At 42.9% G+C, this 16,841-nt stretch overlaps 1 protein-coding gene across 3 annotated transcripts in view; it reads left to right on the plus strand.

Moving 5' to 3' along the window:
- Positions 1–16,841, plus strand: part of BICDL2 (BICD family like cargo adaptor 2) — a 192,151-nt gene that overhangs the window by 44,080 nt on the left and 131,230 nt on the right. For 2 of the 3 annotated variants that reach the window (XM_053694504.1, XM_053694503.1), the window contains exons 2-4: positions 7,589–7,898; positions 8,989–9,204; positions 16,180–16,296. In XM_053694504.1, the coding sequence (XP_053550479.1) occupies positions 7,608–7,898; positions 8,989–9,204; positions 16,180–16,296 (624 nt within the window). In that variant the 5' untranslated portion in view covers positions 7,589–7,607. The remainder of the gene's footprint in view (positions 1–7,588; positions 7,899–8,988; positions 9,205–16,179; positions 16,297–16,841) is intronic. The other variant, XM_053694505.1, reaches the window with a different exon arrangement.

A 16,841-nucleotide genomic window follows, 5' to 3' on the forward strand; every position in this document is an offset into this window, starting at 1 on the left:
GTTCCTAATGCTATTTCTGCAGTAATTGCTAAGGAATGGGATAAATTGGGTAATTCATTTACTCCTTCTAAACGTTTTAAGCAATTATATCCTGTTCCGCCTGACAGGTTAGAATTTTGGGACAAAATCCCTAAAGTTGATGGGGCTATTTCTACCCTTGCTAAACGTACTACCATTCCTACGTCAGATGGTACCTCGTTTAAAGATCCTTTAGATAGAAAAATTGAATCTTTTCTAAGAAAAGCTTATCTATGTTCAGGTAATCTTCTTAGACCTGCTATATCATTGGCTGATGTTGCTGCAGCTTCAACTTTTTGGTTGGAAACTCTAGCGCAACAAGTAACAAATCGTGATTCTCATGATATTATTATTCTTCTCCAGCATGCTAATAATTTCATCTGTGATGCCATTTTTGATATTATTAGAGTTGATGTTAGATTTATGTCTCTGGCTATCTTAGCCAGAAGAGCTTTATGGCTTAAGACTTGGAATGCTGATATGGCTTCTAAATCAACTCTACTTTCCATTTCTTTCCAGGGAAACAAATTATTTGGTTCTCAGTTGGATTCTATTATTTCAACTGTTACTGGTGGGAAAGGAACTTTTTTACCACAGGATAAAAAGTCTAAAGGTAAAAACAGGGCTAACAATCGTTTTCGTTCCTTTCGTTTCAACAAAGAACAAAAGCCTGATCCTTCGTCCTCAGGAGCAGTTTCAGTTTGGAAACCATCTCCAGTCTGGAATAAATCCAAGCCTGCTAGAAAGGCAAAGCCTGCTTCTAAGTTCACATGAAGGTACGGCCCTCATTCCAGTTCAGCTGGTAGGGGGCAGGTTACGTTTTTTCAAAGAAATTTGGATCAATTCTGTTCACAATCTTTGGATTCAGAACATTGTTTCAGAAGGGTACAGAATTGGTTTCAAGATGAGACCTCCTGCAAAGAGATTTTTTCTTTCCCATGTCCCAGTAAATCCAGTGAAAGCTCAAGCATTTCTGAATTGTGTTTCAGATCTAGAGTTGGCTGGAGTAATTATGCCAGTTCCAGTTCCGGAACAGGGGATGGGGTTTTATTCAAATCTCTTCATTGTACCAAAGAAGGAGAATTCCTTCAGACCAGTTCTGGATCTAAAATTATTGAATCGTTATGTAAGGATACCAACGTTCAAGATGGTAACTGTAAGGACTATATTGCCTTTTGTTCAGCAAGGGAATTATATGTCCACAATAGATTTACAGGATGCATATCTGCATATTCCAATTCATCCAGATCATTATCAGTTCCTGAGATTCTCTTTTCTAGACAAGCATTACCAATTTGTGGCTCTACCGTTTGGCCTTGCTACAGCTCCAAGAATTTTCACAAAGATTCTCGGTGCCCTTCTGTCTGTAATCAGAGAACAGGGTATTGTGGTATTTCCTTATTTGGACGATATCTTGGTACTTGCTCCGTCTTTACATTTAGCAGAGTCTCATACGAATCGACTTGTGTTGTTTCTTCAAGATCATGGTTGGAGGATCAATTTACCAAAAAGTTCTTTGATTCCTCAAACAAGGGTAACCTTTCTGGGTTTCCAGATAGATTCAGTGTCCATGACTTTGTCTTTAACAGACAAGAGACGTCTAAAATTGATTACAGCCTGTCGAAACCTTCAGTCTCAATCATTCCCTTCGGTAGCCTTATGCATGGAAATTCTAGGTCTTATGACTGCTGCATCGGACGCGATCCCCTTTGCTCGTTTTCACATGCGACCTCTTCAGCTCTGTATGCTGAACCAATGGTGCAGGGATTACACGAAGATATATCAATTAATATCTTTAAAACCGATTGTTCGGCACTCTCTAACGTGGTGGACAGATCACCATCGTTTAATTCAGGGGGCTTCTTTTGTTCTTCCGACCTGGACTGTAATTTCAACAGATGCAAGTCTCACAGGTTGGGGAGCTGTGTGGGGATCTCTGACGGCACAAGGAGTTTGGGAATCTCAGGAGGTGAGATTACCGATCAATATCTTGGAACTCCGTGCAGTTTTCAGAGCTCTTCAGTTTTGGCCTCTTCTGAAGAGAGAATCGTTCATTTGTTTTCAGACAGACAATGTCACAACTGTGGCATACATCAATCATCAAGGAGGGACTCACAGTCCTCTGGCTATGAAAGAAGTATCTCGAATTTTGGTTTGGGCGGAATCCAGCTCCTGTCTAATCTCTGCGGTTCATATCCCAGGTGTAGACAATTGGGAAGCGGATTATCTCAGTCGCCAAACGTTGCATCCGGGCGAATGGTCTCTTCACCCAGAGGTATTTCTTCAGATTGTTCAATTGTGGGGGCTTCCAGAGATAGATCTGATGGCCTCTCATCTAAACAAGAAACTTCCCAGGTATCTGTCCAGATCCCGGGATCCTCAGGCGGAGGCAGTGGATGCATTATCACTTCCTTGGAAGTATCATCCTGCCTATATCTTTCCGCCTCTAGTTCTTCTTCCAAGAGTAATCTCCAAGATTCTGAGGGAATGCTCGTTTGTTCTGCTAATAGCTCCGGCATGGCCTCACAGGTTTTGGTATGCGGATCTTGTCCGGATGGCATCTTGCCAGCCATGGACTCTTCCGTTAAGACCAGACCTTCTGTCACAAGGTCCTTTTTTCCATCCGGATCTGAAATCCTTAAATTTAAAGGTATGGAGATTGAACGCTTGATTCTTGGTCATAGAGGTTTCTCTGACTCCGTGATTAATACTATGTTACAGGCTCGTAAATCTGTATCTCGAGAGATATATTATAGAGTCTGGAAGACTTATATTTCTTGGTGTCTTTCTCATCATTTTTCTTGGCATTCTTTTAGAATACCGAGAATTTTACAGTTTCTTCAGGATGGTTTAGATAAGGGTTTGTCCGCAAGTTCTTTGAAAGGACAAATCTCCGCTCTTTCTGTTCTTTTTCACAGAAAGATTGCTATTCTTCCTGATATTCATTGTTTTGTACAAGCTTTGGTTCGTATAAAACCTGTCATTAAGTCAATTTCTCCTCCTTGGAGTTTGAATTTGGTTCTGGGAGCTCTTCAAGCTCCTCCGTTTGAACCTATGCATTCATTGGACATTAAATTACTTTCTTGGAAAGTTTTGTTCCTTTTGGCCATCTCTTCTGCTAGAAGAGTTTCTGAATTATCTGCTCTTTCGTGTGAGTCTCCTTTTCTGTTTTTTCATCAGGATAAGGCGGTGTTGCGAACTTCTTTTGAATTTTTACCTAAAGTTGTGAATTCCAACAACATTAGTAGAGAAATTGTGGTTCCTTCATTATGTCCTAATCCTAAGAATTCTAAGGAGAAATCATTGCATTCTTTGGATGTTGTTAGAGCTTTGAAATATTATGTTGAAGCTACGAAATCTTTCCGTAAGACTTCTAGTCTATTTGTTATCTTTTCCGGTTCTAGGAAAGGCCAGAAAGCTTCTGCCATTTCTTTGGCATCTTGGTTGAAATCTTTAATTCATCTTGCCTATGTTGAGTCGGGTAAAATTCCGCCTCAAAGAATTACAGCTCATTCTACTAGGTCAGTATCTACTTCCTGGGCGTTTAGGAATGAAGCTTCGGTTGACCAGATCTGCAAAGCAGCAACTTGGTCCTCTTTGCATACTTTTACTAAATTCTACCATTTTGATGTATTTTCTTCTTCTGAAGCAGTTTTTGGTAGAAAAGTTCTTCAGGCAGCGGTTTCAGTTTGAATCTTCTGCTTATGTTTTTTGTTAAACTTTATTTTGGGTGTGGATTATTTTCAGCAGGAATTGGCTGTCTTTATTTTATCCCTCCCTCTCTAGTGACTCTTGTGTGGAAAGATCCACATCTTGGGTAGTCATTATCCCATACGTCACTAGCTCATGGACTCTTGTTAATTACATGAAAGAAAACATAATTTATGTAAGAACTTACCTGATAAATTCATTTCTTTCATATTAACAAGAGTCCATGAGGCCCACCCTTTTTTGTGGTGGTTATGATTTTTTTGTATAAAGCACAATTATTCCAATTCCTTATTTTATATGCTTCGCACTTTTTTTCTTATCACCCCACTTCTTGGCTATTCGTTAAACTGATTTGTGGGTGTGGTGAGGGGTGTATTTATAGGCATTTTAAGGTTTGGGAAACTTTGCCCCTCCTGGTAGGAATGTATATCCCATACGTCACTAGCTCATGGACTCTTGTTAATATGAAAGAAATGAATTTATCAGGTAAGTTCTTACATAAATTATGTTTTTTCAGCTATAGGAATGTAATGGTACCCCCAGTATAAAAGAGGTACCTTGCATTTGAATCCTCAGTGTGCGGTAGACGATCGCATGAAGATGATCTTCACATCGGATCGATGGACCTTCATCTGGACCTCCGCCTTGGACCTTCACCTGAACCTCAGCCTCCGCGCATCGACCGCTCTGCCTCCGCAGGAATGAAGAAGATGCCGGTCCCGTGATGGATGAAGATGGAGCCGCCTGGATAAAGATGGAGTCGCCGGGATGAAGATCGTTCGAGCAGGACTTCAGCAACTGTGAATACCTAAAGAGGGGGTTAGTGTTAGGTTTTTTAAGGTTTTTTGGGGTGTTTTTTTATAGATTAGGGTTTGGGCATTTCTTAAAAGAGCTGAATGCCCTTTTAAGGGCAAGAAAAAGAGCTGAATGCCCTTTAAAGAGCAATGTCCATACAAATGCCCTTTTTAGGGCAATGGGTAGATTAGGGTTTTCTTTTACAAAGATATGACGAGTCCACAGATTTCATCCTTACTTGTGGTATTTATCCTCCTGCTAACAGGAAGTGGCAAAGAGCACTACAGCAGAGCTGTATATATAGCTCCTCCCTCCTCTCCACCCCCAGTCATTATCTTTGCCTGTGTTAGTAATACGAAGAGGTAAAGTGAGGTGTTAGTTTTAGATTTTATTTTAAAATGGTACTGGCGAGTACCATTTTCCTCAGGGAGAAATGGAGTGAAGAAGATTTTCTGCCCTGAGGTTGATGATCTTAGCAGACGTTACTAATATCCATTTTGGTTCCCACAGAGTTTCTGAAGGTAGTGCAAGAAAATCTTCAGTGTGGAGAACGGTGTCATGCTTTAAGCAACATTGAGGTATGTTCAGTCTTTTATTTCTGAGGAGACTTGTTATATCAGAATTGGCTGACATTTGTTTCCCTGCAAGGGAAGGGGTAAGCAGTAGACCTAGATGAAACTGAGGGTATTACTGAAAGGCCTATTTTTTTCTATACATATTGTTATGTTCTATTGGCAATATTTAATTGGGGCTTGACACTCGGAGAGGCAGCTTAAATTTAAAATGGACAAATATTTTATTGTTCAGGGCTGTCGTTTTATGCTTTGTGCTTCTTCTAAGGCTGTTTTTGGGAGAAAGGTTCTTCAAGCAGTTGCGCCTTCCGTTTAGGTTCCTGTCTTGTCCCTCCCTTTCATCCGTGTCCTATAGCTTTGGTATTGGTATCCCACAAGTAAGGATGAAATCCGTGGACTCGTCATATCTTTGAAAAAGAAAAGTAAATTTATGCTTAACTGATAAATTAATTTATTTTACGATACGACGAGTCCACGGCCCACCCTGTTATTTTAAGACAGATTTAGGTTATATTTCACCTTTGCACCTTTAGCTTTTCCTTTCTCTTCCTAATCTTCGGTTGAATGACTGGGGGTGGAGAGGAGGGAGGAGCTATATATACAGCTCTGCTGTGGTGCTCTTTGCCACTTCCTGTTAGCAGGAGAATAAATCCCACAAGTAAGGATGAAATCCGTGGGTTCGTCATATCGTAAAAGAAATTAATTTATCAGGTAAGCATAAATTTACTTTTTTTATTTTGGGGGTGGGGTTTTGTAATGTTAGGGGGTGTTTGGTTTTATTTTTAGAAAAAGAGCTGATTTCTTTAGGGCAATGCCCTACAAAATGCCCTGTTAAGGGCTTATGGTAGTTTATTATAGATTAGGGTTCTTTTATTTTGGGGTGTTTTTTTAAAAACGGGGTATTAGAATAGGAATAATTTTTTATTATTTTGGATAATTTGTTTGTTATTTTGTGTAATGCTTTTTGTTTTTTTTAGAATAGCCATTTTTTTTAATTTTTTTTTAATGGGCAGCAAAAGAGCTGAATGCCCAGTTCATACAAATGCCCTTTTCAGTGCAATGGGTAGATTAGGTTTTACTTTATTTTTATTTTGTGGGTTTGGGGGGTGTGGGTTTGTATACTGTTAGGGGTGTTTGTTTTTCTTTTGTAGCAAAAGAGCTGATTTCTTTAGGGCAATGCCTTTTAAGGGCCCTTGGTAGTTTATTTTGGGGTGTTTTTTTTGTTTTTTATTTTTAAAACAGGGTATAAGAATAGGAATAATTTTATTGTTTTGGTTAATTTCGTTTGTTGATTTTTGTAATGTTAGTTTTTAGTGTAAGGCAGGTTAGGTTTTATTTCACAGGTAAATTTGTATTTATTTTAGCTAGGTAGTTAGTAAATACTTAATAACTATTTACTAACTAGTCTACCTGGTTAAACTAAATACAAACTTACCTGTGAAATAAAAAAAAAACCTAAAGATAGCTACAATATAACTATTAGTTATATTGTAGCTAGCTTAGGTTTTATTTCATAGGTAAGTTTGTATTTAGATTTAAATAGGTATTATTTAGTTAATAATTGTAACTATAATTTAGCTCTATTTTAATTATGTTAAAGTTAGGGGGTGTTAGGTTTAGGGTTACGGTTAGGTTTTGGGTTACGGTTAGGTTTTGGGTTACGGTTAAGGTTAGAGGTTAATATAGTTTAATTTAGGTTGTTGCGATGTAGAGGGCTGGCGGTTTAGGGATTAATAGGTTTATTTAGTGGTAGTGATGTGGGAGGCCAGAGGTTAAGGGGTTAATAACTTTATTTAGCGTCAGCGATGTTGGCTCGAGCAGCGGAATAGAGGTTAATAGATTCATTATAGTGTGAGCGATGTTGGGGTGCAGGGGAATAGGGGTTAATAACTTTAGTATAGTGGCGGCGATATCTGGAGCAGCAGATTAGGGGTTAATATATTTCTTTCTGTGGCGGCGATATCGGGAGCAGTTGATTAGGGGTGTTTAGACGTGGGGTTTATGTTAGGGTGTTAAGTTTAAACGTAACTTTTTTTCCCCCATAGACATCAATGGGGCTGCATTATGGAGGTTTTCATTATGTGATCGCAGATGTTAGTTTTTTTCTAACACCTTCTCCCCATTGATGTCTATTGGGAAAGCGTGCACGAGCAAGTCAAAGCAGCGCTTGTATTTTGTGTGGTATGGAGCTCAACGCAACCATATCGCACGCACAAGGCGGCTTTTTCAAAACCCGTAATGGCAGCGCTATAGAGGGTGAAATAACACAACTTTTGTTGCATTCGTTAACTACCCTATATAGCGCACAACTCGTGATAAACCTTTTTGTTTACAATTTCTATAGATACTCATCACCTCTACCATTTGACTCTCTTTTGTAGCAGGTATTTCAGATATTTCCCTTACCCCCCCCCCCCTGCTAGTCAATTATTATAGTTATTCTTGCATATATGGTTCCGCTCACCAATTTATTTTTTTAATTTTTTCTTCAGATCCCATTTTACACCCTGTATGACCTCCAAAGAAGCAGAGTCCCGTGGGGGTGTCCCTCGGGGTTGGAATGGGGGTCTGGCCTCACCAAGTATGGAGGAGCATTTCTATCCCTTTTTAATGGAGCGGCGACACTCGTACCGGGGAGAAGATGAGGAGGAGCAGGTTGATGAGGATCTGAACCTGGCACTGGAAAGAAAGGAGAAGGACCTTCTACTGGCAGCTGAACTTGGGAAGGCTTTGCTGGAGAGAAATGACTATCTGGAGAGGACAAGAGAGGCCCTTGAGGAGGAGTTGAGAGAGGCACATGAGGTGAGACATTGGAGATCTATCCAGGGAAAGCAAATTAAAGTCTGGGGGAGATGAGAGATAGTCATGAGAGTGGGGATGAAATGTGAGACACCTGGACACCATATGTGTGTAGGTAACTGTAAGAACAGGAAGTGTGATTAAAATGCTTGATGACAAGAGGAACAGATGTGATATGATCTGAACATTTGAGAGCTGTGAGAAACGTAGGATAGAAGGACACTGAACAAATAAGTTGTACATCATGAAGTGAAGACAACAAGAGGATTAAAGAAGCATTGCCACCACTAGAAATGTTGGTGCCCCTTAATAAACCATTGGTCAGGGCCCCTCTCCCCCATCATATTAAAAGCCTGTCAACATGTCACGGTACACTCTGAGTGGGCTCTAAACTAACCTACCTTTTACCATACTAATTAGGGTAAAAGAAAAACTTTCCATTATATTTAATATATTTTTTTAAATTTAAAAAATAATAATAAAAAAAGGACAACAAGACAAAAAATAAGTAGAAAAAAGAAATTCCTCACCAGTCTCTTCCTGCTCTTCCACACTGCTCTCCCACTCCTGCTCCAAATCTTCTCTAACTCCGCTGCTCAGGTCTGGTCCCTCGATGAAGGTGCTTCCAGGTTCCCCATTAGTGCTGCTCAGGTCTGGTCCCTTGATGGAGATGCTTCCTGGTTCCATGTTGGTGCTTGCTGCTCAGGTCTGGTCCCTCGATGAAGATGCTTCCTGGTCCCATGTTGGTGCTGCTCAGGTCTGGTCCCTTGATGGAGATGCTTCCTGGTCCCACGTTGGTGCTGCTCAGGTCTGGTCCCTCGATGAAGATGCTTCCTAGTCCCACAGATTTTGCATTGTCTAAGGTAGCAAGAAAAACTATAAATACATCTCTGTGTGGAACTGAAGATTGAATAGACAGCAAGAGACTTGTTGTGGGAGAAGGAGCAGGCATGAGAGAGACGGGAGGCTGAAGAGAGGTAGTAAGGAGAGTTGAAACAGGGGGGAATTGAACATGCACAAAGGGTGACACAAAGAGGACAAACAAGTCTGTAGTGTTCAGAAGCTAAATCATGAGGAATCATCTCTCTTATAGATAATGGAGCAGGAAAGACACAATCTGAGGCTAAAGATGGAGGTGCGCGAGAGTGAATTCAGAGGGCAGATCGCTGACCTTGAGAGTGATCTCAATGAGGCCAGACAACAGATAAGGCTACTCTTGTCAGAGCACAGAGAGTGTGGGCGAGAGACAGCCACTGCTGCGCAGGAGTTATCAGAACAGAACCAGAGACTGCTGGAGCAGCTAGCACAGGTGAGAGACAGCTGAACAGTAATTTCAAAAGTGCAACTGACAGACTGTTATACACAATAACTGACAGTTACTGCATACTACAACTGACAGACTTATACGTAATAACTGACAGTTACTGCACAGTACAACTGACAGACTTATACATAATAACTGACAGTAACTGCAACAGTACAACTGACAGACTGTTATACGTAATAACTGACAGTAACTGCAACAGTACAACTGACAGACTGTTATATTTAATAACTTGACAGTAACTGCAACAGTACAACTGACAGACTGTTATACGTAATAACTGACAGTAACTGTAACAGTACAACTGACAGACTGTTATACATAATAACTGACAGTAACTGCAACAGTACAACTGACAGACTGTTATACATAATAACTGACAGTAACTGCAACAGTACAACTGACAGACTGTTATACACAATAACTGACAGTTACTGCATAGTACAACTGACAGACTTATACGTAATAACTGACGGTTACTGCAGCAGTACATTATACGTAATAACTGACAGTAACTGCAACAGTGCAACTGACAGACTGTTATACGTAATAACTGACAGTTACTGCATAGTACAACTGACAGACTTATATGCAATAACTGACGGTTACTGCAGCAGTACATTATACGTAATAACTGACAGTAACTGCAACACTGCAACTGACAGACTGTTATACGTAATAACTGACAGTTACTGCAACAGTACAACTGACAGACTGTTATAAGCAATAACTTAAGAGTAACTGCAACAGTACAACTGACAGAATGTTATACGTAATAACTGACAGTTACTACAATAGTACAACTGACAGACTGTTATATGTAATAACTTGACAGTAACTGCAACAGTACAACTGACAGACTGATAAACGTAATAATTGACAGTTACTGCAACAGTACAACTGACAGACTGTTATAATAATAACTGACAGTTACTGCAACAGTACAACTGACAGACTGTTATAATAATAACTGACAGTTACTGCAACAGTACAACTGACAGACTGTTATATGTAATAACTTGACAGTAACTGCAACAGTACAACTGACAGACTGTTATACGTAATAACTGACAGTAACTACAATAGTACAACTGACAGACTGTTATATGTAATAACTGAGAGTAACTGCAACAGTACAACTGACAGACTGTTATACGTAATAACTGACAGTAACTACAATAGTACAACTGACAGACTGTTATATGTAATAACTTGACAGTAACTGCAACAGTACAACTGACAGACTGTTATATGTAATAACTGAGAGTAACCGCAACAGTACAACTGACAGACTGTTATACGTAATAACTGACAGTAACTGCAACAGTACTACTGACAGACTGTTATACGTAATAACTGACAGTAACGGCAACAGTACAACTGACAGACTGTTATACGTAATAACTGACAGTTACTTCAACAGTACAACTGACAGACTGTTATATGTAACAACTTGACAGTAACTGCAACAGTACAACTGACGGACTGTTATACGTAATAACTGACAGTTGCTTCAACAGTACAACTGACAGACTGATAAACGTAATAATTGACAGTTACTGCAACAGTACAACTGACAGACTGTTATACGTAATAACTGACAGTTGCTTCAACAGTACAACTGACAGACTGTTATACGTAATAACTGACAGTAACTGCATCAGTACAACTGACAGATTGATAAACGTAATAATTGACAGTTACTGCAACAGTACAACTGACAGACTGTTATACGTAATAACTGACAGTAACTGTAACAGTACAACTGACAGACTGTTATATGTAATAACTTGACAGTAACTGCAACAGTACCACTGACAGACTGTTATACATAATAATTGACAGTTACTGCAACAGTACAACTGACAGACTGTTATATGTAATAACTTGACAGTAACTGCAACAGTACCACTGACAGACTGTTATACGTAATAACTAACAGTTACTGCAACAGTACAACTGACAGACTGTTATACGTAATAATTGACAGTAACTGCAACAGTACAACTGACAGACTGTTATTACGTATATCAGTCTGTCAGTTGTACTGTTGCAGTTACTGTTAAGTTATTACGTATAACAGTCTGTCAGTTGTACTCTTGCAGTTACTGTCAGTAATTACGTATAACAGTCTGTCAGTTGTACTGTTGCCGTTACTGTCAGTAATTACGTATAACAGTCTGTCAGTTGTACTGTTGCAGTAACTGTTAGTTATTACGTATAACAGTCTGTCAGTTGTACTGTTGCAGTAACTGTTAGGTATTACGTATAACATTCTGTCAGTTGTACTGTTGCAGTAACTGTTAGGTATTACGTATAACATTCTGTCAGTTGTACTGTTGCAGTAACTGTCAAGTTATTACATATAATAGTCTGTCAGTTGTACTGTTGCAGTTACTGTCAAGTTATTACGTATAACAGTCTGGCAGTTGTACTGTTGCAGTAACTGTTAGTTATTACGTATAACAGTCTGTCAGTTGTACTGTTGCAGTAACTGTTAGGTATTACGTATAACATTCTGTCAGTTGTACTGTTGCAGTAACTGTCAAGTTATTACATATAATAGTCTGTCAGTTGTACTGTTGCAGTTACTGTCAAGTTATTACATATAACAGTCTGTCAGTTGTACTGTTGTAGTCACTGTCAGTTATTACATATAACAGTCTGTCAGTTGTACTGTTGCAGTTACTCTCAGTTATTATGTACAACAGTCTGTCAGTTGTACTGTTGCAGTTACTGTTAGTTATTACATATAACAGTCTGTTAGTTGTACTGTTGCAGTTACTGTTAAGTTATTACGAATAACTGACAGTTACTACAACAGTACAACTGACAGACTGTTATATTTAATAACTTGACAGTAACTGCAAGAGTACAACTGACAGACTGTTATATGTAATAACTAACAGTAACTGCAACAGCACAACTGACAGACTGTTATACGAGAGAGAGAGAAAGAAAGAGATAGAGAGAGAGATAGAGAGGTACTGCGAGAGAGAAAGAGAGACTACAAGAGAGAGAGAAAAAGAGAGAGACTGAGAGAGAGAGAGAGAGAGGGGGGGGGAGGCAGAGAGAGACAGAGAGACTTCTGTAACATTAACTACCGACCAGAGACTGCAGGTAAAGGTAACCATGAGAGAATGCTAAAGCAACATATGAGAGACTGAAGGAAAAGAGACTATCATATAAAATAGATGAGACATAGAGAGAGAGTTAGAAGACAGCACATACTGAGAGGCAGAACAGACAGCTCAGGGAGAGGATGTATAGAGCTAGAGATAAACGTTAGGAGTCTGCAGTCTCTCTGCTCTAATGCTAATTAAATCCTATTAGATATGTAATCCCATAATCCAGCCGGCGGTCTCTGAGCTCACAGAGGGGTCTAATTAGCAATGTCAGTGCAGTTATGTGACAGCTACCAGCCCTGTGCAGTCTCAGCCGCATCATATGGGAGTCATTATGTTACTAATGGCATCCGGCTGGTACTGTCTGTGCCACATCTGTGTGTATGACGCCTGTGCCAAATCCGTGTATATGACGCCTGTGCCACATCTGTGTATATGACCCCTGTGCCACATCTGTGTATATGACCCCTGTGTCACATCTGTGTATATGACCCCTGTGTCACATCTGTGTATATGACGCCTGTGCCACATCTGTGTATATGACGCCTGTGCCACATCTGTGTGTATGACGCCTGTGCCACATCTGTGTGTATGACGCCTGTGTCACATCTGTGTGTATGACGCCTGTGTCACATCTGTGTGTATGACGCCTGTGTCACATCTGTGTGTATGACGCCTGTGTCACATCTGTGTATATGACGCCTGTGCCACATCTGTGTATATGACGCCTGTGCCACATCTGTGTATATGACGCCTGTGTCACATCTGTGTGTATGACGTCTGTGCTACATCTGTGTATATGACGCCTGTGTCACATCTGTGTGTATGACGCCTGTGCCACATCTGTGTATATGACGCCTGTGTCACATCTGTGTATATGACGCCTGTGCCACATCTGTGTGTATGACGCCTGTGTCACATCTGTGTGTATGACGCCTGTGCCACATCTGTGTGTATGACGCCTGTGCCACATCTGTGTGTATGACGCCTGTGCCACATCTGTGTGTATGACGCCTGTGCCACATCTGTGTGTATGACGCCTGTGCCACATCTGTGTATATGACGCCTGTGCCACATCTGTGTATATGACGCCTGTGCCACATCTGTGTATATGACGCCTGTGCCACATCTGTGTGTATGACGTCTGTGCCACATCTGTGTGTATGACGTCTGTGCCACATCTGTGTGTATGGCATCTGTGGCACATCTGTGTGTATGACGTCTGTGGCACATCTGAGTGTATGGCGCCTGTGCCACATCTGTGTATATGACGCCTGTGCCACATCTGTGTATATGACGCCTGTGCCACATCTGTGTATATGACGCCTGTGCCACATCTGTGTATATGACGCCTGTGCCACATCTGTGTATATGGCGTCTGTGCCACATCTGTGTATATGACGCCTGTGCCACATCTGTGTATATGATGCCTGTGTCACATCTGTGCGTATGACGCCTGTTCCACATCTGTGCGTATGACGCCTGTGCCACATCTGTGCATATGACGCCTGTTCCACCTCTGTGCGTATGACGCCTGTGCCAGACAATTAGGTACAGATATGTAGCAGGTTACACATGGTCATTATGTGTGTGTGCATGTGATTTGTTCTCCTGAGCGTACACAGGAGGCAGTGACCGAGGTGTGCACGTGACTTGTGCTCCTGAGCGTACACAGGAGGCAGTGACAGGGGTGTGCACGTGACTTGTGCTCCTGAGCGTAAACAGGAGGCAGTGACAGGGGTGTGCACGTGACTTGTGCTCCTGAGCGTACACAAGAGACAGTGAAAGGGGTGTGCACGTGACTTGTGCTCCTGAGCGTACACAGGAGGTAGTGACAGAGGTGTGCACGTGACTTGTGCTCCTGAGCGTACACAGGAGGCAGTGACAGAGGTGTGCACGTGACTTGTGCCCTTGAGCGTACACAGGAGGCAGTGACAGAGGTGTGCACGTGACTTGTGCTCCTGAGCGTACACAGGAGGCAGTGACAGAGGTGTGCAGGTGACTTGTGCCCCTAAGCATACACAGGAGGCATTGACAGCGGTGTGCACGTGACTTGTGCTCATGAGCTTGCACAGGAGGCAGTGACAGAGGTGTGCACGTGACTTGTGCCCCTGAGCGTACACAGGAGGCAGTGACAGAGGTGTGCACGTGACTTGTGCCCCTGAGCGTATACAGGAGGCAGTGACAGAGGTGTGCACGTGACTTGTGCCCCTGAGCGTACACAGGAGGCAGTGACAGAGCTGTGCACGTGACTTGTGCCCCTGAGCATACACAGAAGGCAGTGACAGAGGTGTGCAGGTGACTTGTGCCCCTAAGCATACACAGGAGGCAGTGACAGGGGTGTGCATGTGACTTGTGCTCATGAGCTTGCACAGGAGGCAGTGACAGAGGTGTGCACGTGACTTGTGCCCCTGAGAGTACACAGGAGGCAGTGACAGAGGTGTGCACGTGACTTGTGCCCCTGAGCGTATACAGGAGGCAGTGACAGAGGTGTGCACGTGACTTGTGCCCCTGAGCGTACACAGGAGGCAGTGACAGAGCTGTGCACGTGACTTGTGCCCCTGAGCATACACAGAAGGCAGTGACAGGGGTGTGCACGTGACTTGTGCTCCTGAGCGTACACAGGAGGCAGTGACAGGGGTGTGCATGTGACTTGTGCTCCTGAGCGTACACAGGAGGCAGTGACAGAGGTGTGCACGTGACTTGTGCCCCTGAGCGTACACAGGAGGCAGTAACAGAGGTGTGCACGTGACTTGTGCTCCTGAGCGTACACAGGAGGCAGTGACAAGGGTGTGCACGTGACTTGTGCTCCTGAGCGTACACAGGAGGCAGTGACAGAGGTGTGCACGTGACTTGTGCTCCTGAGCATACACAGGAGGCAGTCACAAGGGTGTGCACGTGACTTGTGCTCCTGAGCGTACACAGGAGGCAGTCACAAGGGTGTGCACGTGACTTGTGCTCCTGAGCGTACACAGGAGGCAGTGACAGGGGTGTGCACATGACTTGTGCTCCTGAGCGTACACAGGAGGCAGTGACAGAGGTGTGCACGTGACTTGTGCCCCTGAGCGTACACAGGAGGCAGTGACAGAGGTGTGCACGTGACTTGTGCCCCTGAGCGTACACAGGTGGCAGTGACAGGGGTGTGCACGTGACGTGCCCCTGAGCATACACAGGAGGCAGTGACAGAGGTGTGCACGTGACTTGTGCTCATGAGCATACACAGGAGGCAGTGACAGGGGTACATTTGATACCAGAAGGGATCTACACTCCGAATCATGAAAGTTGTGTTCTCTCTCCTCTCCCTCTAACAGTATGTTGACAAATTAGTAAAAAGTGCACACATAGAGGGGATCAGCAAGAAGTAACCAATAAGACCCCTGGCACGTCTCATACAGTATCTGTCCTTCTCTAAACAAGCCCCTCCCCGCGGTACCTAAATACTGCTAAGGGACCCTCTAGGGAGTGTGACAATTTGTAATCTCATCTTTTATAATGAGGCTGTTTATCTTCTGTTAAAAAGTGAGATTGTTTTTGTTGGTTAACCAATCACATAAAGGCATGGATTAGTGTCAGCACTCATATATCCCTTCGTCACTGATTGGTTAACATTTAATCCAATGAGAAGCTACACAACCGGGTTATAAACAGGATTACATTAGGGCCCCTTTATGTTTTTAATTCTAGGAACTGAAACAGGATGAGCCCCATGGGTTACCCTACTAGCTAAGCAGATGTCACTTCATATAATGAGAACAGAGGACAACTGTCTCCTCTCTGTCCCTCTTATCATAACTTACTGTCATTTGCCGCCTGATCCTTGTTTTCTCCCTCCCAGGCCTCTCGTTTAGAACAGTCACTGACAGCAGAGATGGAGTCGCTGAAAGAAGAGAATCGTGAGCTGATACTGAACCGAGGACAGTTTGCTCCCTGTCTGCAGAGTCTTCAGAGTGAGGTGAGTGCAGAGACAGGTGAGAGGGCGCAGAGACAGGTGAGAGGGCGCAGAGACAGGTGAGAGGGCGCAGAGACATGCGAGAGGGCGCAGAGACAGGTGAGAGGGCGCAGAGACATGCGAGAGGGCGCAGAGACATGCGAGAGGGCGCAGAGACATGCGAGAGGGCGCAGAGACAGGTGAGAGGGCGCAGAGACAGGTGAGAGACTACAGGGTGAGATGAGAGAGTGCAGAGACAGGTGAGAGGGCGCAGAGACAGGTGAGAGGGCGCAGAGACAGGTGAGAGGGCGCAGAGACAGGTGAGAGGGCGCAGAGACATGCGAGAGGGCGCAGAGACATGCGAGAGGGCGCAGAGACAGGTGAGAGACTACAGGGTGAGATGAGAGAGTGCAGAGACAGGTGAGAGGGCGCAGAGACAGGTGAGAGACTACAGGGTGAGATGAGAGATTGCAGAGACAGGTGAGAGGGCACAGAGACAGGCGAGAGGGCGCAGAGACAGGCGAGAGACTACAGGGTGAGATGAGATGAGAGATTGCAGAGACAGGCGA

Source organism: Bombina bombina, chromosome 11 (assembly GCF_027579735.1).
Source record: "Bombina bombina isolate aBomBom1 chromosome 11, aBomBom1.pri, whole genome shotgun sequence".
Classification (NCBI taxonomy): Eukaryota; Metazoa; Chordata; class Amphibia; order Anura; family Bombinatoridae; genus Bombina; species Bombina bombina.